Below are 22,932 nucleotides of genomic sequence, written 5' to 3'. Positions count from 1 at the left end.
TGCAACGAGCCTTCAGCGCGTGCTGAGTGAGCGAGCGCCTTAGGGGCCGTTCACATATCGTGCCTAAAAACGCATGGAAAACGCTAAGCGCGTCTTTCTCCTCCTTTCCAAAGCGCTCGGGCAGAAGCGCTCATGAGGCGTCTGTCTTTGCTAAGCAACAATGACGTGCTCTCTCCATGAGACGCGGAAATTTCAGCGAAGGATAAATGGATTTGCAGCTCTAAAAATCGCTTGCAGTAGCTCTGCTACTGAATTTATTTTAAAATTGCAATCCATATACAACTATGATCAGCTGTTCCTTCATCTTGGCTGAGCTCTCAACGTTGTTACGGGAAAGGATGAAGCTGATTGGTTGGTTCTTGTCACATGACCCGCGGTGCGCTTGCGGCATTCTGAAAAGTTGAGATGTTTTTACATTTTGCTGTATCTAAAACGTATCGAACCGAACCGAACCGTGACATCAGTGTATCGTATCGAACCGAACCGTGAATTTTGTGAACCGTTACACCCCTAATATATATATATATATATATATATATATATATATATATATATATATATATATATATATATATATATATATATATAATAAACACATATTTAAAAAGATATTTGTGTGGAAATATATTGCATAACATTTCACGTGCAAAATAGACACTAAAAGTCACATTATTGCTGGTAAATAGAGTTTGACATCTTCATTTTATTTTTAATACTAAATAAAACATTGCGATATATATCCTAATAGGATGACCTCATTACCAACATTACATTACAGTCTCTCAATACATCACAAACACTGCACAGACAATGTTTTCCTGTGTGTGAAAGTTTTGGCCGGAGGAGGAATTGAATAGCAAGCTTGATTACACAGTACATTTGAGCTTCTCCGCAGACATCTCAGAGCTCACAGGCCCTCTTCTCCTACGTAACAAAATCAAGCAACCGTGGAGCTCTGGGACTCAGCCCTGCATCATTTGTACTTACATGTTTAAGTCTTCGCCTTCCTAATCTTGTTAATATGGTCCTACATTGCTGCGCTTATTATTTTGGGATGTTCAACACAATTACGTGTGCTGGACTTGTGTGGACTCTATGGGGTTGCATCTCACGACTTTGTGCCACCGGGCAGCACAGCTCACTGGAGCAGCACATGAGTCAGCCCTGTAAATATTTAATAAGAGCTTGGATATTGAACAGTGGAGCAATTACAAGGCATTTGCTTTGTAGTGCTGTCATCACTCTCAATATTACTGTCATCACTATCCTAGTGATTGTCACCTCTTCAATGTAGCAATGAATCATTCATTTGATGCTATGAGTAAAGGTGCTCTAAAGGATTGTTCTGAGACTGGGGTTTTTGCAAAGCTGGGTGTATGAAAGATACGGGTGTGAATTAATCACAACCGTTGCTATTAACACCTGCCTGAACAGACTGCTACTCTGACACAGATGCCTTTGGGAATCGCTGTGCCTAGTGTAGATCCTTTAATGTGCTTGTTACTTAAAAGACATTGATTGTGATTCAACACTGAACAAAAATGTTCTAATGTTCTTACTCCAGTATTTTTGACTTGCTAAGCATCTAAAGATCCATAAAAGAAAATACCCAAAAATAAAAAAAAATATTGAAAATATACTTACCCTCAGGACATCCAAGATGTAGATGAGTTTGAGCTGTGAAATTTAGTATTGCATCAGCTGATAAAAACATCACAGTAATCCACTAGTAATCCAGACCAATCCAGTCCATCAGTTATTGTCTTGTGATGTGAAAAGCTGCGTTTACAAGAAACAAATGAACTGGGGTGAGATCTTGAATGGCTTGAGGTAAATTTTCATTTCTGGGAGAATTGTTCCTTTAAAATAAGATATATGGGCTTGAGAATTATCCTAGTGTATAATATTAAATTAAGTTAAGATGCTGAATGAGGTTTATATGTTCATATAATAAGAACAATTATCTTTCAAAGGTATTAATTATTGTATGTCATTTTGCTTCTTAACTTGATGTTCCACCAGAAATCTGAGATGTTTGAATAAAGTATTTTGGATTGGTTATTAGAGGCATTGAAATGACCACTAAACTTGATTTTTAAATTTTAGGTACTTTATTTAACAAAGTAATCCTTTTTTTATATTCAATTCAATTCAGGTTTATTTGTACAACACTTTTCACGATGCAAATCAGTGCAAAGCAGCGTTACAGAGAACTTTCTACATTATGTTTAGTAATTGCTTAACCTAACCTAATTCGCAAGTTGATGTCCATATGGCATAAATTTACAGTAAAAATCTAGCAGTTATGTAATCAAACAGACGGTGAACACTATTAACGGCAATAAATGTTGCGATCAAACTTATAGGAAGCCATTCCCATGGCAGAAACAAAGAAGGAAATAGAGAAAATAAAGATTTTTATATGAATGTTTGGCATTGTTTGTATAAAAACAAAACTCACCAAACTCTGCAGTTCTGTCATGAACCTCTAGGGTCTGTTTGCCTTTGTTTGGGAAGCCCTTTCTTACATTTGGTTGATTCTAATAAACTGCATTGTCTTATCTGGGCTGCTTCAGGCCTGGGACAACATTTTTATAGGGGGACCTTCTACACTCAGTAGTTCAAAACCCATCTTCCTGCATACAGTAAAACGGCACAAGGCAAGCTTCCTCCACAGCGCATGAATCATTTTACTGTAGTTGAAAAGGGCAAGGGCAACTATTTCCTTCTCCTGTATGCAGCGCATGAGAGATCCAGTCCAATCGAAAATCCTCTCCATTATGGTTCCACTCTTTCATATTTCATTAGCCATCATCAAAAGTGCATCTGCAAGGCCTTTTTTATACCCATTACCTCCCCATAAAAAGGCATCAAATTGGCTATTACCCTGACCTAATGAGAAAATGCCTGCTTCAGTGGAGGAGAGAAGGTATTTATGAAAACAATGGTGCCAGAAATGACGATAAAAAATTATATCTGGGTAACATGCAACCATTCTTTTGCTTCCATCAATCAACATTCATCCAACACCATTAGGGGTATAATATTCCCTTCTCATGAGGGGACCACCCACTATCATGTCTCCGGTAGATTTGATTAGGCCATGAATGTGAAGTAATGCAGAACTGATTGGGCTTGATGCTCATGGAGATCAAGTAAGACTACAGAGGCAGCGCTAGAAGCTGAAGAGATGAAGTCATATCATAATTTCACATGCATGCTCTCAACTCCAAATCACACCATCTTTGCCTATGGAGTATGGACACTTTTCCACAGCTGTCTGTGGTCCTCTTCAATTTTTGCTGCATGAAAAAAAAAATCTGTTTGGATGTTCTATGAAATATCATTGGGAAAAAAACAAGTTATTATAGTTTTGCATTTTTTTTAATTTATTTCCATTTATTTTCTATTTTCTATGGAATTATATTCCATTTTATTTGTCTTTTCAATTTATTTGTCTAGTTTGTTTTAGTTTTTATTTTAGCTTAAGTGTTGTAGTTCTATAAAACAGTCTAGTGTAATCTACTTTGAAAAAAGTGTAATTTTCATGTTTATTGTCTGCAGGTCAAAAGTTTTCATAGTAAATAGGATTTAAAAAAAAATAAAAGTCTCTTATGCTCACCATAGCTGCATGTAAGTCATCAAAAATACAAAAATAAATACAGTAAAAACAACTTGAAAAAATTTTACAATTTAAAATAGCTGTTTTCTATGATATATACAGTTTACACTGTAATGACGCTTGCAAACTCACGCTGTGCTGCGAATCAGTCAGTTTTAAAACTATAAGAGGAAAAACAGATGTTTTCTCATGCTGAGAGTAAGCAGATGTATGTGTGTGAGAAAATATCATATACAGTACGGTGGTTATTTAAGCTCTATTAGATGAGGCAGGTTCGGGACACTCTCTTGCATTTACTGTTACTGTCAGGAACTATTTATAGAGGAAAGACAGCATTTAACTGGCTTAAAAAAAAGTAACATAAATACATACATTTTTTAAATTTTACAATATTATATAGTCTGCTTTGCGTCATAACTAACAGCCGTGATTTATTCAAGATACAGCATGGTCTCCTGTACCTTATTGCTTATATATCTAATAATAATAATATTTTCTTTAAAAACATACTTATCCCAAAGTATTGCATGAGTATAAAGGGGAAGGGTTGGGGGGGGGGTCCCATATGTTTACGTTTCATATGGTCATCATTTACTTCTCTCTCTCTCTCGCTCTGTTTTTTTCTTTTGCTTCCCCTATTTTCTACAGTATTTCTGCATTGTTTGTGTAATGCAGTGAACTTCTCTATTATGTTAGCTCAGCTTCTTCCAGTTCTTGCGTGACCTTTATACTGGTGGTGAACTCAAGTCACTGAAAAACTAACCTCATCATTTGCCTGTAAGCTCTGACTAATCCCTGCTTAATTACTCACTAAACACGTCTCATGTACATTATGTAAAATTGTACATGTAATCGTGCTTCAATTACCTCTTTGAAACTGCTTTGTGTAAATGACAGACACTGTCTTTGGCCTGTTGATAATCATTCAGGTGTGTAATCATGTGGGTTGGCACGTATTTGTCTTATGCGCATACATTTCTAGACTACTAGACAAGTTAAAAATATGTCTCTGTTGATGACTCTTTATTGCACTCATTCATATTGATTACATTAGTAAAAACAGGCAGACAGCTGACACGTGGATCAATCCTTGGCCCAAAATTCATCTGCGTCACTGGTATCTTGGCTAGAAATGAATTGCTGCATCAGAGTGCAGATGCTATTATCATCACTCAGACTGCATTCACTCACATGGGCAGTTAATTAATGCTTTGGTTTGCATAGAACCATTAATGTTGATCAAGCTCCTGCTGGTCTTGGCATGCATGTCAAAAGAGGTTGAATGTGAGGATGATTGGTGCACAGATCCTGCACTGTTCTGAATGACTGGGCTCTTGTCAATCATGGATGTGATTTAAAGTGCATTACCCTCGCCTCTTGGTTTTCACTGGAATCTTACCTCTCTGCCGATGCTGTACATCCTTTCTGTCTAAGCCATTTTCCTGCCCGCCCTCTCAGAACATACTGGTAACAAAGTAACAATAGATTCCAGAAACTATTTTGGTCTGTGTTACCATGGAAACGCTTGGGTGTAAGTTAGGATAGGATTAGGGGAATTTTATATATATATTAGCAGACTAAAAAGCTGTCTGTTGCATAGAATAGAATTTCTGGGAATACTTGAAACATTCTTTGACATTTGGCAGATATTATTAGTTTGATTAAACTGTGTTTCTGTATTAGAACTAGAGACACTTTATTTTTAATGAAATATTGCTAATCTTAAAAGTATATATGTATATAAAAAAGGATCTCACAAAATATTTACCTGTTATAATTATTATTTTTTAAATAAATAAATGAGTCTTTCTCAGTAACAAAAAATGTGTTCAATGAATATAATTAATATTACTACTACAACTAATACTATTATTACTAATGTTGTTGTTATTAATAGTAGTAGTCGTACTAGTTATAACAACAACAACAATTGTGAATATAATAATGTTTTTTATATTTAATATTTATATTTAATTTTTTTATCAATGTCAATAATAATATTAACAACAATAAAATTATTATTATTATTATTATTATTATTATTATTATTATTATTATTATTATTATTATTAATACTATTTATATTTTATGATTTTTATTTTATTTTATTTTGTTATTTTATTACATTGCATGTGTGGTTTAATATGGTTTAAAATTGTATCCAAAATTTTGAAAAAAAAGGTGAAAATTGTGAAAAGTGAAGATTTATTGATAATACATGATTTGTGTGTCAAACTATTTACACAGGTTTTATCCTAAAGCATATGCATACATACAGTTAGTGAATAAGATGAGAGTTTTCAGTCAGAATTATGGTTCTAACAATGCTTCAGATTTCACTCTTCTTATAGAAAAAGTGATAGAAGGTACAGTATATTAGTGGGATTTAATGCACAAGAAAGTCCAAATTACTGTTCTCTGTGTCACACACTGAAGCTCATATGAAGCTCTCCTCAGCCAGCGAATCACAACCCCCTTTCTCTTCAGATACTTCTGTTCCCTCTCACTTCAGTATAGCCTTTTATTTTTTTATATATATTCAGCAGCTTTCTAAAGTGACCCTCTCTGTTTTGCAGCTCTTCTATATGCCACCATCTTTGGAAACGTGACCACCATCTTTCAGCAGATGTACACAAACACGAACCGCTACCATGAGATGCTAAACAATGTGAGAGACTTTCTGAAGCTCTATCAGGTGCCTAAAGGACTGAGCGAGAGAGTTATGGATTACATTGTGTCCACATGGGCCATGACCAAAGGCATAGACACAGAGAAGGTGGGTAAATCTATTCCTCTTTCTGATGTATTCAGCACTTACCTTGTGCAAAGATCTGAATGTAGGGTACAGGTTGTAGAAAAGCCCTCATGAGGGAAATGTATTCCTTTCTCTCTCTCTCTCTCTTCTCTGCAGGACATTTTGCCACATTGTACCCTTTTAATATTTACTTTATACTATTTTAGAAAACCATAATCTCACTATTTAAAAAAAAAAAAAAAAACATTATTTGTGAGAAGTTGCAGTTTAATTGCATGCACAGTTTTTGAAATATTTATGCATGGTTATTCTCTTGAGACATGGACAGTCATGCCTTCTTTCACCAGTGTTTGTTGTTTGTGAAAGACACATTCTGAAAATACAAATGCTTTTTATTTTTATAGTAAGGTAAGGCTAAAAATGTGGTTTTGATCATAGAAGGCATTGTTTAATTAATTTGTTTAATCTTTATAGTGGTAACAGGAGTAAGTAATCACAGCTCATAAGCAGTTGCCTCTTCTGTCTTTCTGATTTTAATTATGAACTCCAAATAAAGACATTTGGATGCAAGCAGTGCAATCCCAAATGCTAAAACTGTCACACTATGCTGCTGGAAGGGATGCGGAGTCGAGGACGTTAGATATAGTCTTTATTAATCCCACACAGGAGTAAATCCAGCAGGGAGAAAAGGAGGAAGACACACATACGGAACTGGTAGACCCAGCAAAACTGAACTGAGAGGACATTGCTTATAAAGACAGGCTAACAAGGGAGCTAACAATCAAGGAGAGACAGAAACTTGGTCACAGGGGAAAAGTTCTGACATTTCACCCCCCTCCCGAAAAGTACGTCCTCACACCGTAGGCAACAACAGGAGGAGGCATAGGTGGGAGCTTGAGAGGAGGCTCTTGTGGAGGACGGACCCCTGGGAGGGGGCCAGCAGACAGAGACGATTGAGGGAGGAGCCAGGGAGGAGACAGGAGGAGCTTGGAGCAGGAGGACCCAGGTCACAGCCACAATGACTGCCCAAGGTGGAGCCGACGCTGGGAGGAGCCATGGAAGAAGGAATGGCTGCCGACTCCAGGGGGCTGATCAATGGTGGCGGGGCAGGTGGAGTAGAAGCCTGAGGTGGAGTGCCAACAAGCCAGGAGGATGCGATGGAGGCAGAGATCCATAGATCCATGGCGGAGCCAGATCGACTGAAGACCAAGGTGGAGCTGGTGGGAGGAAGGAACCCAACGGAGCTGGTGGGACAGAGCAACTAGGCGCAGCCAGGGGAGAGAAGTCCAGAGGTGATGCTGTGTTGACGCCTGACCAAGGCGGAGCCGGAGGGACCAGGGAGCTGATGGATCAATGGTTGACGGTGGAGGCGAGGGAGCTAGGAGCCGAGGTGGAGCCACTGGGACTACAGGCAGAGGCAGAGTCCGGGCCTCAAAGGGAGACTCACGACCACGACTCAGGGCTGGACGAAGGAAACCAAGAACAAAAGAGGGCTGGATGGAACCAGCTGAGGCGACAGAGAGAGGAGAGGGGGCAGTTCAACCTACAGTTCCGATTTCTAATCAATAAGATCCTCCTCCTCATTTTGGCCCGTTTGGCGCATCATACTAGGCTCACCCTCAGTCGCTATGCAGGGGGCAGAGCTCCACTCCTGTGGGCTTGGGCTTATTCTCTGTACTGTGGGGAGATGGTGGGCTGAGCTTTGGGTCGGGAGTGGCACTGGTGATCAGTCCCTGGGAACAGGTCGGGAACGGAGATCCATTTTTCGTCTCTGTCCACTCCACGAAGGCAGTGAAATTAGCTCAGGGACCATCATCGGGCCATGGCTTTCTGTACACGGTGTTCAAATTGGCATCATAGAAAGCACAGAGCACGTCATCCAGGTAGTTTGTGAGGCGGGCCATGATCCAGAACAGTCTGGTGTGTGCCACAAATGAATTCTCCCCCTTCTTCAGCAGGAGGAGGAGGTATTCCGGGCAAAGGAGGGGATCCATTCAACACAACGGAAAGAAAAAGGAGTGAGGAAAAATCATGGAAAACAAATGAGGGTAGACAAGCAATTTAAACTGTTGTTGTTGGGTCTTCTGTCACACTACGCTGCTGGAAGGAACACATAGCCAAGGATAATTGAAATAGTCTTTATTAATCCAACACAGGAGTAAATCCAACAGGGAGAAAAGGAGGAAAACACATATATGGAACTTGTAGAACAGGCAAAACTGAACTGACATTGCTTATAAAGACAGTCTAACATGGGAGCTAAGGAGACACACCTGGGAACTAATCAACAATCAAGTAGATACAGAAACTGGGTCACAGGAAAAAACACACACATACAAGTCCATAATTCTGACAGAAACTAAAGAAAAATCATTTGGTTTATCTTTTTTCTGACGGATACTATTATTCTGCCGGAAATGCTTAACTTAAAATAAGAGAGATGGAGAATAAGGGTCATCTTTTTGTGTCTCTACGTCAAGACCTCCTTTTGTATTTCATTCTAAAAGAAGAATGTGAAATTGCATTATATCCCAGGAGACATCAACCCTCAGGGAATGGAGAAGACCTATTCAACCTCTGGCTCAAATTTAGACCTATAAAGGATTCTCATAACTGGTTTTCATGCAGCATGTGGTGAGAAATCTTCTCCATTTATTGAAGCTTGTCACTGGGAATAACTGGCAAATTTAAACCTTTTCAAAAACATGTGAGCACAGCACAGATGGACACGTGCACAGCAAAAAAATATGCCTGTATAAGTGACTTTTCATTTAGAAGTTGAGCAGAACATGTTCAAGAAGTCTAGATATTTATTATACTTATGTATAACATTGTTCTTCTGCATTATTTATCATGATCTGACCAATAGATTAAATTGAATATGGAAGAATAGGCCTGACCAGAAAGATCATGTACAGGTAATGGAGGCAAAAAAGAATAATGGGTTGTAATTGCATTCTGGTAAAGTGAAGCAAAGTTTATTAGATCTTATCCATTCACTTAACACCCTGCGTGCATAAAATGCAGGTAAAAGGCATCCAGTACATGCCAATTTTTTTATGGGCACTTGATGATGTAATTTTAATGCCAAAACCCCATACACGCTGATACCCACATACTATTCATATTCATGCCTACATACATAGATTTTTGGCCAAGGCTACATTCAAATAATATTTTTCGGAAATTATACTACACAGCTGCAGCATTCCTCAAACATATATATTTATAGATAGAGAAGATGGCAAAAAATAAATAAATAAAAAGATTTGTAAGTAATCCACAGACTGAATCAGTTGTAATCATCTTTTGTTATTTTACATACACGTTAATTAAGCAGTTGTGTCAAAGCCTACTAATCTTAGAATGTTAATAGCATTTCAGTACAAAAATGATTTATAATTTTTTTGTAATAACCTCAGTGTTAATTTAACTATTACTGCTTAGACAGCACACAGGATAAATATTCAGAAACTGACATTCCCAAATATACCCAGCAAATGATGTTTCATTAACAAGATTCGGAAGGAGCACATCAGATACTTAGCCTAATTACAACAGGTGGAGCACACTTAAGATAATCAACACTAGGGTATAAATACAGCTGACTTACCTGTCTCCATTGACGGTTTATCAGCATTTGGTTCGCTCTGTCTGTTGTCTTATCACAGACCCATTTTTTCCTTCCAAACGAAGAGATCTATACCAAAGAATTAGACCAATAAACCGTGCAAAGCCCCGAGCTTGCCTCACTCGACACCACGATCATCCCGCTCAAGACCCAGCTCTCCTCGAGCGCTGGATCGCAGCAGGCATTCAACCAGCCCGAGCCGAGCCTTAGATCTCACCGCAGCAAGCCTCACTCGCTTCCCGCTTTTCCGGCCGCAGTGCAGTTTGAGGCTGCATACACTAGCTTCGCAGACCACATGTTGTAAATCAATACATTTTCAGGTCAAGACGCTAAATGCAGATTGAGCTCCCATCAGATGTCGACGAGAGTGCTCCCAGTTGGGTTTTCTTTACTTGCTGCCCACAAACAGGTCTTATCCTTCTGATACCGTGAGTATTGATCTCCCGTCAGATGTCACAAGAGTCCTCTTTGTCGGCGGCCCAAAGCCTGTTTATCTGCGGGCCTCTCGGACCTACACGTCCGTTGTCCTGAGTCTTGATCTCTGGTCGGAGGCTTCAAATGCCCTCTCGGTCAGTTATCTGCCCTGGTTGCCCACTGATTAGCATGGGCTCATCAGCCAGTAGGGCCCGTACGCCAACACCGTGACCTATTACAGTCGAGGCAACTCGGGCCCTCCTGGTCGGGCTATCCAATCACGCTGCTCCTGCTTTATCGGCCGGTAGGGCTCATCCATTCCAATGCAGTGAGGTGCTCCGGTTGAGCGACGGCTCGAGCCCTCCAGACAAGCAGCCAGTAAGGCGTACCTCTCCAAATATGTAAAGTTGCTCCCACTGGAGTACATAGGCTCTTCCGACCTGCCAACCAGCTGACTTTTTTGGGGGGTACTCTAGGTTCGTGCCATTCCTGGGCTTGGAGCCCTTCCCCAGACAGCACGCCAAATATGCATTATAATATTTCAGCTATTACATATACATATATTATATGTAAGTGTGAACTCGTGAATTTAACATCTTTCTGTTGGACTTTTTTTCTCACTCGCCTAATAAAGTGCAGCAAGGCAAAATAAACTTTGCACTACGAATGCTATTCTGTGCTCTAGCCCATCATTTTAATAACTGACATACCCCACGATATTACATGATTCTCTGCTGTACTTGATTCTGATTGGATAATCGAGATGTTCTGCAGTAAAATATCACTAATCACTCATATTAGGATACTCATTTACTATAAAAAAACAATAACTATGTACATGCTGTTAAAAGAATGTGTCATTAAGACCTGAATGCCCTTGCTTCTTGCTAGGTTCTGTCAATCTGTCCTAAGGACATGCGTGCAGACATCTGTGTGCACCTCAACCACCAGGTGTTCAACGAGCACCCTGCCTTCCGGTTGGCCAGTGACGGCTGTCTGCGCTCTTTGGCGGTGGAATTCCAGACCACACACTGCGCTCCAGGAGATCTCATCTTCCACGCAGGAGAAAGTGTGGACACTCTTTGCTTCGTGGTTTCTGGATCGCTGGAGGTCATTCAGGATGATGAAGTCATTGCCATTTTAGGTGAGCTAAATCATTCTTTCCACACTAGAAAAACAAAAGTTAATCAAGACCTCAGGGGCTAGTTGTCACATAGAGAATTAATCACAAGGGATATATCAAGTTAATATATTTAATGATATAAAACCAAATACCCTAACGTTTGTTGGTTTGAAACACCTAGTTTAAATAGTAAACTAAACGGTAAACTAAAATTGGGTAAACAAGTGAACACAGTAAAACCACACTTGCATAAACTGAATTAATTAGACTCTACTAGATCTATAGAAAGTAGATTTTAACTTTAATTTTATTATTTATTATTATTATTATTTATTATTATTTATTTTTCTTTCTTTTTTTTCACGAGAATGCAAGGACTCTCTGGATAATTCATTTTTTCTCTAAAAATTCCTGTTGAACAAAACAATAGTTTGATATTATTTTACCTTTTACTTTTTGTTGTCTTCTCTTGTTTCTTTCACCTTTTCACTCAATAAGCACTGTTATTTCAGTATTATCAATTCACCAATTTAACTTATTGATAATTTGAATTGAAGAGTTTAGTAAATTTAGTAATGTGCATTTATATATATATATATTATTTTTTTTATTATTATATATTTATTTTATTTTTATATTATATATATATATATATATATATATATATATATATATATATATATATATATATATATATATATATATATTTGAGTTTCAGTAACTAGCTTCAATGCATTTATTTAGCTTTTAATACATTTATTAGAATTTTAGTAATTTCAGTACTAATACTAATTAATTTAGTTGTTTAGAAAACATTTGTTGTTGTTTTCTAAGCTTCTAAGGTTAATGTATCAACATAGAGCAAAACATGTTATGTGATAGCTTCATTCTTATGTGTACTATAATAAAATATATTATCAGGCATGAGATTCATACATAAATACATACTGTACATATGCACTAAACATCCGTGTTCCTAAACAGTTTAGTGATGGAATTTTTGTTAGGCGTGTCAGAGGTTTTGGGTTCTATTCTGCCTTCATATAATCAAAAATGTTCATCAGTAATCATATATCAAGAGCAGGGACACATTAGTGTTTATTTTGATTTGTGTTTAAACCGGAATGAATAGATAGTTTCAGCAACATTTAAACAATAGAGTCAAGCGCTCTTGTGTGAAGATGAACCACCCACAAGAGAACATTCCTTCACTAATAACATTGCAACAAACATTCAGCTTGATTTAAAAAAACAACAGATTCTAGGCCCTGATCATAACTTATTTAACAGAAATGAATGTTAGCTGGATATGTTTCATCTGCATTAGGTACGTCCATGCCGCAAGATGGGGACAATATCGACCAAAGTGGTGGGGACATGTCCCAGCTGTCCCACCTTTAAATTATGCCTATGAACTTAACCCATATATTGTGACAACATGCTCTGTGATCACAAAAATATGTGCCTGTACAGAAATTAACTTTCAATAATAAACTTGCCCCGAGAAATATTCTCTGCCGTGAAATATCTGACAGTATATCCAAAATATCAAGCTTTTAAGCAGGTTGAATATGTTTGAATAAAAACAGAATCCTGCTTTATTTAAATATATACTTTGCTACTGCAGTTAATATTTTCTGCACAACATTATTGCACAGCATTCTGCACAGTTAACCAGTTTGTACTACAGTAATACTTCAGATTTCTGCCGGTTTTTCCTGAGGGCAAATACCGCAGCTCCAAAACACATCAAGCTTCAGATAAGTGCAGAAAAATAACAAACTTATAAAGGGCACAACACTAATGCCTTGGATCCTAAAAGATGGTTTTCACACAGGATCTTACACCGTGAACTTGCTAACGTTCATTCTCTCAAGTAAAATAAAAGCCCACAGTGTGCTCCTTGCGTTATATTTGGCATTTGTTACTCTGTCCATGCCATCTCCTTATACTGCTGTAATTGAACTGTGGGGACCGATTCTCTGTCCATTGATTGCTAAGTCTCTTGTTTCGCAGGGATGTGCACTGGTAGTTCACAGTCTCCAGTGCAGCCATAACAATCACCAGATTTGTTGGCAGAGAAACAGGCATATTTTTAAGCACAAATTCAAACTGAAGTCCTGGCTCGTAAAGCTCTTATTAACAATTAAGAAAACAATAACTATCCAGGCCTTGTTCATCAGTCTAATTTGTGTACAGAACACCCCCCCCCCCCCCTCAATAAAAATAGGATGGATATTTTGTTTTGATGAACATGTACACAAACATGCATGTGTTAAGACTTTTCTCTCGAGTCTTGCCGTTGTACCACTGCCACAAGAATGTGACGTTTTATTGACGTAACTGCAAACGACACAACATTAGAATTTATGAGACACTGTAGAGAGGAAGTTAATGTCTCTTCTCTTTAATGGCAATTCGGATCAGATTCTCTTTTGCTTTAATGATTCTAAAATGAAATAATATGCGAACACTGTGAGTTGATTAGCCCTAAGGCGTTTACGTGAATCCACCATACTAAACCTGCTGGGCTCCTAATGATGCCCCTCATCAAAAGCGTTGAACACTGGGTACTTACACTTTGTACAGATTCTCTCATGAGTCGGGTGTGATAACTTAGAATATACTGTATCTATGCTATACTGTAGTAAGATCTATGGAAGCTTGTTTTGGCCACTGGATACAAAAAAAACAAAAACAAAAAAAATGTAATTGCAGCTTTTATCCCCCAACTCTAAGCTACTTTATAGTAATTCTGAGAAAAAAAAATTATCACTGTTTTGAGATATTTGATCTCACAATTCTTTTTTATAAATACAATTGCAGTTATTGAGAGTATATTTCAAAGTGAAGATACAAAGCTGCAAAACCTTTATTATTTTTATTTTATCCCGTGGCTGAAAACAATGCTTTCTTAAAGATCAAATCAGTCTGATTCAAGAAACAAAAAAGAAACTTAAAAAAAAATATATATATATTTTCATTAAAGGGGGGGGGTGAAATGCTTGTTTTCACTCAATATCCTGTTAATCTTGAGTACCTATAGAGTAGTACTGCATCCTTCATAACTCCAAAAAGTCTTTAGTTTTATTATATTCATAAGAGAAAGATAGTCTGTACCGATTTTTTTCCCGGAAAAACACGACCGACTGGAGGCGTGACATGTGGGCGGAGCTAAAGAATCCCGAGCGCCAGTAGGCTTTTGCGTTGAGAGCGTTTGGAAGCTGTGACATTACCGTGAGGAAAAAAAAATACCATCCAAAACAAACCATGGCTAACAGTCAGATTCAGCCGTTTATTTATGATCCAGAATCAGATCCAGAGGCTGAAACTGAATGAGAGCAGCAGCAGCAACGACTCGCTCCGAGCAGGGCTTGAACCCGGGTCTCTGGCATGGGAGGCGGACGCACTAACATGGAGGCAGAGATATTTGAAGCAGTTTTACTCACCGCCTGCGGTTCCAACACACGATCGTGACCCTTTTTCGTTGGGATTGCATCATCCTTAAGAAATAAACGATATGCAAATCCGTCGTCAAACTGGGCCTTGTTTGTAAAACAAGCATCTTCGAAATGCAGGGAACAAACAAAAACATTTGCACAACTCATGTTTAGCATGGGAATCCAACTCTTTAACAGTGTAAAAAAACTCAGTATGCATGAAATAGCATTTCACCCCCCCTTTAAGTAAACATCCGCTATGCAGGGTGGGAAAAGCATGTGAATAAAAGTATTAATTAAAGTATGAAAATGTTACTGAGTGTAAGTCACAACAAAAGACAAATAGAGTCACCTAAAATAATGCTGTTATATTTTTTCATGTCCTTACTTAACATTAACTATTGGTAAGAAAAAGTATGTAAATCCTTGGATTCAGTAAGTGCCAGCAATAACCTCCTCCAAATGTTTCCTGTCTGAAACTCAGAATGTATGAGAGTTTGTTATATGACTGGGCAGCTCTGACCAATCGTCTTACTGATTAGCGAAGACCTGACACCTGCAGCATAACTGTTTCAGCATTATTAATAATCTTTCTTGAGCAGCATATCAGAACATTAGAATGATTTCTGAAGGCTCATGTGACACTGAAGACTTGAGTAATGGCCGCTGAAAATTCAGCTCAGCTTTGACTAATTGTACACACACAGGCATACTTTCTTCCTGTAACTTTATATCTGTCTTCTGTCCCAGGAAAGGGTGATGTGTTTGGTGACGTGTTCTGGAAGGAATCCACACTGGCTCATGCCTGTGCTAACGTGAGGGCTCTGACGTACTGCGACCTGCATGTCATCAGGAGGGATGCCTTACTCAAAGTGCTGGAGTTCTACACGGCCTTCGCCAACTCCTTCTCCCGAAACCTCATTCTCACCTGCAACCTCCGCAAGCGGGTAAGTGCTACATACTCAAGCTTGTCACCAAATATCACATTCTAATGGCAACAGACTTTCTAGGAGAAGTGATTGCCCATTTTTTCTCAAGTCTTGGTTCTCAAGTCTTGGTGTTTTTTTCTGCACTGACATTTAAAGTTTTGACATTAAAAAACCCTGAATAAAACCAACCAGCTCTGAAGGGAACTACATGATGATAAACTTTAATTTGAAGCAAAAAGTACAGTTAAAAAAAAGACAGTTTATTTCTTTATGAGTGAAATAAACATGGAGCATTACCAATGACACAATGACACATTTGTATAAAAAGTGGCTATGAATTTGTGCCATATGGAAAACATATCAGTGTTCAGCCGAGATTATTGGTAGTTTTTGTTTATTTTTATTTTTTATTTATAAGCATCGGTCAATATTGGATATACTCCTTTCCTCTATTTTTACATATATATTACCTTTCTATTCTGACACTCGCAGTTAATCTTTGAAAACTCTTAATAATTTAATAACAGCTAAATGTTATCTTAAATCACAAATCTCAAAATAAATATTAATTTTTTCCTCCTGTGCATCATCATTTTTTTGAGGCCTAAATTCACTTCTAGCATTTAAAATGATTTTTATGTTTATATATTATTGTGAAATATTGCAAAATTGAAAAACTGTGTGCATTAAATGTTTCGTTATTATTATAATTTTTATTATTATTATTATTATTATTATTATTATTATTATTATTTATTTTTTTTATTCACATTGTGGTGGAAGTTGACCTAAATGTGTGTTGTGCAGTCCTGCGGTGTGCTGTGTTGGCATGATTTCAGAGCTCTGTTGCGGCTTTCAGACCTGATCTCACATTCCTTAAATACATAAATGATTCATTCTGACAGACCGCCCATGGAGAACTTTGGGTCTTTTGACAAAAGAAAGACACTGTGCACTCACAACACAATTAGGAGACCTCAGCTGTGCACTTTACTGCCATTGAGTTACATAATTAGTGAGCATAACATAAAGCTATATTTAGATGCAAAGACTTCCTCTGTTGCTGTATCTAATCTATATTATTGAGGAAATTATGCACTAAAATTAGGTGTGTTACTGTGATTTTTTAAATAATGAGGGATGGGAGATCCTTCTTGCATCCTCTCAAGTAAAAAAAATTAATTACTAAATTCTTTCATAGAGCTGCTGGACTTCTTGGACACCAATCACCAAGCCACAATATTAATTAAGTACCTCTGGCCACAGTACAGGAGGACCTGTCTAATGAGAGGATACTTTGCTAAGGGCACAAATGAATTGATTGGAATGGTTATGGTTCTTCAAGGTCTCTGAGTAACTTTGAGTTCATGAATTTTGCATGCAGCTGATTTGTGGAGCTCAGGGTATATCTTTCATTAGTAGACAAAGTTTTCACTCTTTTTGAACAATTCTTGTTGCAATATTATTATTTTTTTTATGTTTGTGTCTTTAATGTACATCCTTTGATTTTTCTGATGGGATTTACTGTTGATTATTATTTAAATGTGCTAACTTCTACATCAATTTCAGAAACATTGTTTATACTGACTAGGCTGAGGTGAAAATAGTGTGAAGAGTTTTAAGGGAAGAGTGTTGGTTTCTTTGTTGGAGTGACGGAGGCCGCCCCATCTCCCCAGTGTGCTCAGTCGACTGGGTAACGCTGCTGATAAGCCAGCTTTGCTGAGGATCTGAATAAAGCATGAGTCACATCAGCGGGAATAAACACACACACACACACACACACACAGACACACTCATCATGTATGATAACAAGAAGTGTGGCCTCCTTCTAATATTATTAAGTTATTGTCATCTCATCCTCATCCTACACACAGCATGACAAACGTTGGTCACGTTGTGTTGTTGTTGTTGTTCAAAATTTTTAACTGGTAACTATAGCATGTAAAACATAAATATACAATCAATATGTAATTACACTGGACTCTTTAAGGATATTTTAATAACATTAATATATTATACTAATAATAATTCATTAGATGTTCCTTATGCCTACCAAAGTTGCAATTATATAATCAAAACTACATAAAAAATGAATAGTACCATTGTGAAATATTATTACTGGAATTTTACACCGTTTATTTTAATATATTTTAAAATGTAATTTATTACTGTGATGGCAAAGCTGAATTTTCAGCAGCTGTTACTCCAGTCTTCAGTGTCACATGATCCTCTAGAAATCATGAAACATTTATTATTATTATAAATGTTGGAAACCGTTGTGCTGCTTAATGTTTTTGTGAAAACTGTCATACCTTTTTGTCTTGGATGAGTAGAAAGTTAAAATGAACATTTACTTGAAATAGAAATGTTTTGTAAAATGTCTTTACTGTTACTTTGGATGAATTTAATGCATTCGTGCTAAATAAAGTAATTAATTACTTTTAAAAAATCGTACTCACCCCAAACTTTTCAGCAGCAGTCTATATTTATTTGTCGTACACTATACTGGAAATATTTTTTCACTGAGCTCATCACAATGCATTCTGGGATTTGGAGAAAGATATCTGCGACGATGCCTTGGAATTTGGTTAAAAAGAAGGCGGCATGATTATAAAAATAAAAGATTTACAGCCCAAGTTCTCACACTTCTTCAGCTGTCCTTCATTCTCCCTCATTATCGCTTATCTCTACTGGTCAATGTCTGAACGGCTCACTGAGGTTCTGATTGTAAGGAAAAAAGCTCAGTGAAAGCCCTGTAAATATCTCTGTAAGCAAAGGTCACCCTAAAAGAGCCGCAGAGCCCCAGGCCTTAGGGTGGTCACTAGTGAGTGGTTTTAGTGAGTGAATTTTTAAACGGCTTTACATCCAGTCATGGATTAGCTGTGCAGTGCATTTGGCTTGAAAGAACTCTCCCTGTGAACTTTTTTGTTGTTAAAGTAACTCATGTGGTTCAGGATGGTCAGAATAGATCACATTAAGCTTTGCTGGACTGACAACCTTTGATGGTTTGATGTTGGACAGATGGCTTTGTTTGGTATACAGTTGTGAAAGTAAAGGTCTGAGTGTGTCTATCCTGTTTCGAGGCCACATGTTCAGTAGACAATCCCTTTGCTAGATCAGCAGACAAATCCAAACCAATCTCAAATGAATACTCCACTTTTACCCACTGGGCTCACAACTGTTTGTCTTTGGCTGCTGATTAGTGTCAGATCGCAGTCTTTTTTTTTAGCCTGAGCTGATTCATCTCGGCAGCAAACCCAAAGAGGAAGCAGAATCCTCCACGCCTGCCATGCTTTCCTCCTAACAAGATTTACAAGGCCTTTGTAAAGCTACAAACCCCTGCCAATAAGGTGGGTGAAGCAACTTTATCATCCCCCCCATTACTAACAGGAGAGGCAGAGAGATGCTCTCTCAGCAACAAGAGAAAGATTCATGGAGAATTCATCAGAACACAGTGTGTCCACACACATAATAGGCCATACTTAATAGAACAGTTCATTTTTGGTGCATTGACCAGTGGGGCTATTTGTATCTGCCCCCCCAGTAAATCCATTTCAGAAAATGTGATGTTTGAATGCTACATTCATTGGTCTTTTACTTCCATTATTAATGACTTGCAAAGCCATATGTTTGGTTTTCTGTAATATACAGTACTCTACATTGTTGCAAATTCTCAGGATTTGTCACCAAGCTAATGTTATAGCTGGCTGAAATGGAAACATATTTTTTCTTTTTTTAAGTTTGCTAAAATGATGTGATAGTCTTGGATCAGTAGGAATGTGTCTGTGTGTGTGTGTACTGTATGCTACTGTTCAACTGTTCATAAACTTTGAATCAGTAAGATAGTTTAAATGTGACAGGAAATACTTTACATTGTTACTAAAGAGTTCCATCTTTGATCCTTCTATTCATCAAAGAATCAGCATTGATAAAACTGTAAATATTTCTTGAGCACCAAATCCGCATATTTCTGAAACTTGATATGGCGAACTTAGGGCTGTGCAAAAAAATCGAATGCCATTGTCATGTGCATCTCGTCAGTAAAGACGCTCCTGTGATTAGAAGCACATCTCCAGCACGTGTGTTCAGATTAGGGTTGCTAGGTTTTCAAAACAAATCCTGCCCAGTTGCTTCTCAAAACTTGTTCACAACTAGCCCAATCGTGTTTCCAGGAGGTTCCCCAATAAAAAAATAGCTTTCCGGGGTTAAAATACAAGTTTTTTTGGCAGGGTTGCCTTGATAAAATTTGCATTTTAGGGGCTAAACATCACGTTATTGGTATTGGGGTTGCTTCAACCCGCGGATATGAAAAACAACCGCAGACTTGGCAACACTGGTTCAGGTGGAGCGGCATTTACTACACAGAGCCATAGTCCACTGACAAGCTACACAAAATCGCTTTCAAAATCAACAAAGAATCGCCTGCAATTTTGAAATTGATTTTGTGTGGATATTCTGTGAATTACGGCTCTGTGTAGTAAAGGCCAACCAGTGTTGCCAAGTGAAGCGACCCCAATACAAATAACGTGATATTTAGCCCCTTAAATGCAAATTTTACCAAGGGAACCCAGCCAAAAAACGTTATTTTATCACCCGGAATGAAACACGATTGGGCTAGTTTTGAGAAGTAATTGGGCAGGCTTTGTTTTGAAAACCTGGCAATCCTGATCTGAACGCACGTGCTTGAGATATACCACTAATCACAGGAGTGCCTTTACTGACAAGATGCGCATGTAAATCACATTTGATTTTTTTGTACAGCCCTAGGAAACATGAAAAGTTCCTTTCACTTTAGAAAGGAACCGTAAAAGTGAACTTTCCACCCAAAACTTTTTTCACATTTCACAATCAAACACACCTCAAATGAGTAATATAATACCTTATATTAGACAACTCTTGGCTGATTTTCTTCTTTGGTGGTGTCTTTTATTCCACTTGATGATCCTTTAGATGAAGCTGGCTGGCAGCTTTATGCACAGAGACATGAAGTGATTAAAAATGAAGCTTTTTGGCCTAAATAGGTATTTAAAGGCCAAAATAGGTATTGATCCTCAAACAGAATCTCTAATTGTATGGCTTGCAAAATGGCATCAGCTCTCTGTAGCCAATGTATTCTTGATGGGAAACATTATAGGTGAGTGAAAAAAGGCACTTGAATGTCTGAATGCAGAAAAATGGACGTGATTACCCAAAAGGGACTATCATAGTCCTCACTCTGAAGTAGTGGGCAGTAATTTGTTGATTGGCCGGCCGTGATTGGAAAGTGCTGAGCTGGGTGTTCCCCGGCTGGTGATGCCTCAGCATTGGAATAGGGGCACGGACCCTGTCTCTGGCAGATCTCCAGATTCTCGATATACTTTAAGTAGCAATGCGGAGGAGTGTTGAATGGGAGGGGGGCTGCAAAAGAGGGCCTGCCAGATCCCATTAATCTACACTGTTGGATTTTGCTGTGTTGGAAGACTGTGCACTTTTGTTTCAAGTCCCTTTGCTTTTCGCCTTTTACACCAATTTGCTCTGCAGAAAATCATCGGAATTTTACAAAACTCAGGGACGCATTTCAAATCTCACAGTGATTATCGCTGAATTGTTTTACACCAAAACATAACTCCTATAGCAATAACAACCATAAAACAAGTACCTTTTGTGGGTCTCGGACTTCACAGTTTATTTGCCCCTTTATTTCTATGCAACCAATGGCTTGTTTTCATCTGATATACAATATACTTTTTTGTGTTTGTTGTGTTTAAAGCAGAAGTTCTTAATCAAAATTTTGTTTCCAGTCCTGCTATAACATCAACCCAGGAGTGTTAGAAATACTCAGTTTCAATTTTTAAATGTGATAGAGGTCATTTCATTTCGGAACTGCTGTGATACGTTCAACAAATAACATTAATTCTGCCACAATTACACTTTGGAGAAAATTAAACATGCTATTAAGTGCTAGACACTGGGTGGTTCACTTTTAAACTGCTGTTAAACATGTTACAAGCTATGCAATATCATTTTGCAACCATTTTGGTTCCAAGGCACTTTTTCTTCATGACTCTGTGCTGTTTAATAAACCCACATCTGCAATGGTGAAAAAGATATAGCGCCTCTTGTGGATGTGTCATCTGAAAAGTGCAGTGAAATATACCCTGAGCAACAGAAATGCAGGCAGAGTCACGTATTTCCAATGAGACTGGGTTGTCTAACACATATCCCTTTCATTTTCGAGTGAGTCTGAAGATATAATTTGTGTTTGATTGAGCTGGAGGGATACCTCTGCATTAGTGAGTTACATACAAACAAAAATAAGCTCAAATCCCAAATGCATCACTTGGTTATTAGATTTCTCTATCATCTATTTCCATGATCAAGACCAGTGGAGTATTCAAGTATCGCTCATTGTAAATTACCTTTTTTGTGTTTTGTATATTGACATTTCATTGGCACTGTTCAGAAAATGTAACTAAATGAGCACCAGAATAATCAAGTTACCATGTTTTTACATTTTTCTCATGGGATTTCAGAAGAAATTAGGGGCTTTCTACCACTTTACTAAGGTGGCATCCCAGTCCGCAGATACTTAATTTATCTTCAGCTGGAAATGGACGTAGTTTTAACAGTTTCTAACAAACCTAATGCTTTAGCAGTTGTATGAAAGACCACAGAGACCTTCAACAGCTGCTGTTACTACACATCAGCGGGGCTAATGTGAGTAATTTGAATAATTTCAGACCAGGCAGAGTTGATTATCATGTAATATAAAAAAATAAAAAGATCTCTGCACCTGTGTATAATATGACTTGTAACCTTTTCAAACCAAGTCACGATGCAAACCAGAACAAAGGCAAATGTTTTTATGCTTCTTAAGAGAAACTAAGGTTCTGCAGTCATGCTGTGCATTTGACTTTGACTAATTTTCCAAAGCTGGTCGTGCTTATTGCTCAATATATAATGATAAACACCAAGCCAGTACTGGATAATTTTTCTACATATGAAAAATGAATTTCCCTTACAGTACATGCGCGCACGC

General features: G+C 37.8%; 1 protein-coding gene across 2 annotated transcripts in view; it reads left to right on the top strand.

The window, feature by feature from the left end:
• The window catches only part of LOC127938970 (potassium voltage-gated channel subfamily H member 5-like), a 94,848-nt gene that overhangs the window by 57,419 nt on the left and 14,497 nt on the right, over window positions 1-22,932 (top strand). The window contains exons 9-11 of one of the 2 annotated variants that reach the window (XM_052535918.1): window positions 6,199-6,290; window positions 11,314-11,566; window positions 15,736-15,932. In XM_052535918.1, coding sequence (XP_052391878.1) covers window positions 6,199-6,290; window positions 11,314-11,566; window positions 15,736-15,932 — 542 coding nt within the window. Of the gene's footprint in view, window positions 1-6,198; window positions 6,399-11,313; window positions 11,567-15,735; window positions 15,933-22,932 lie in introns of both variants that reach the window. The other variant, XM_052535917.1, reaches the window with a different exon arrangement.

Source organism: Carassius gibelio, chromosome A20 (genome assembly GCF_023724105.1).
Source record: "Carassius gibelio isolate Cgi1373 ecotype wild population from Czech Republic chromosome A20, carGib1.2-hapl.c, whole genome shotgun sequence".
In the NCBI taxonomy this organism is placed as follows: domain Eukaryota; kingdom Metazoa; phylum Chordata; class Actinopteri; order Cypriniformes; family Cyprinidae; genus Carassius; species Carassius gibelio.
This window is presented reverse-complemented; position numbering and strand designations above follow the sequence as displayed.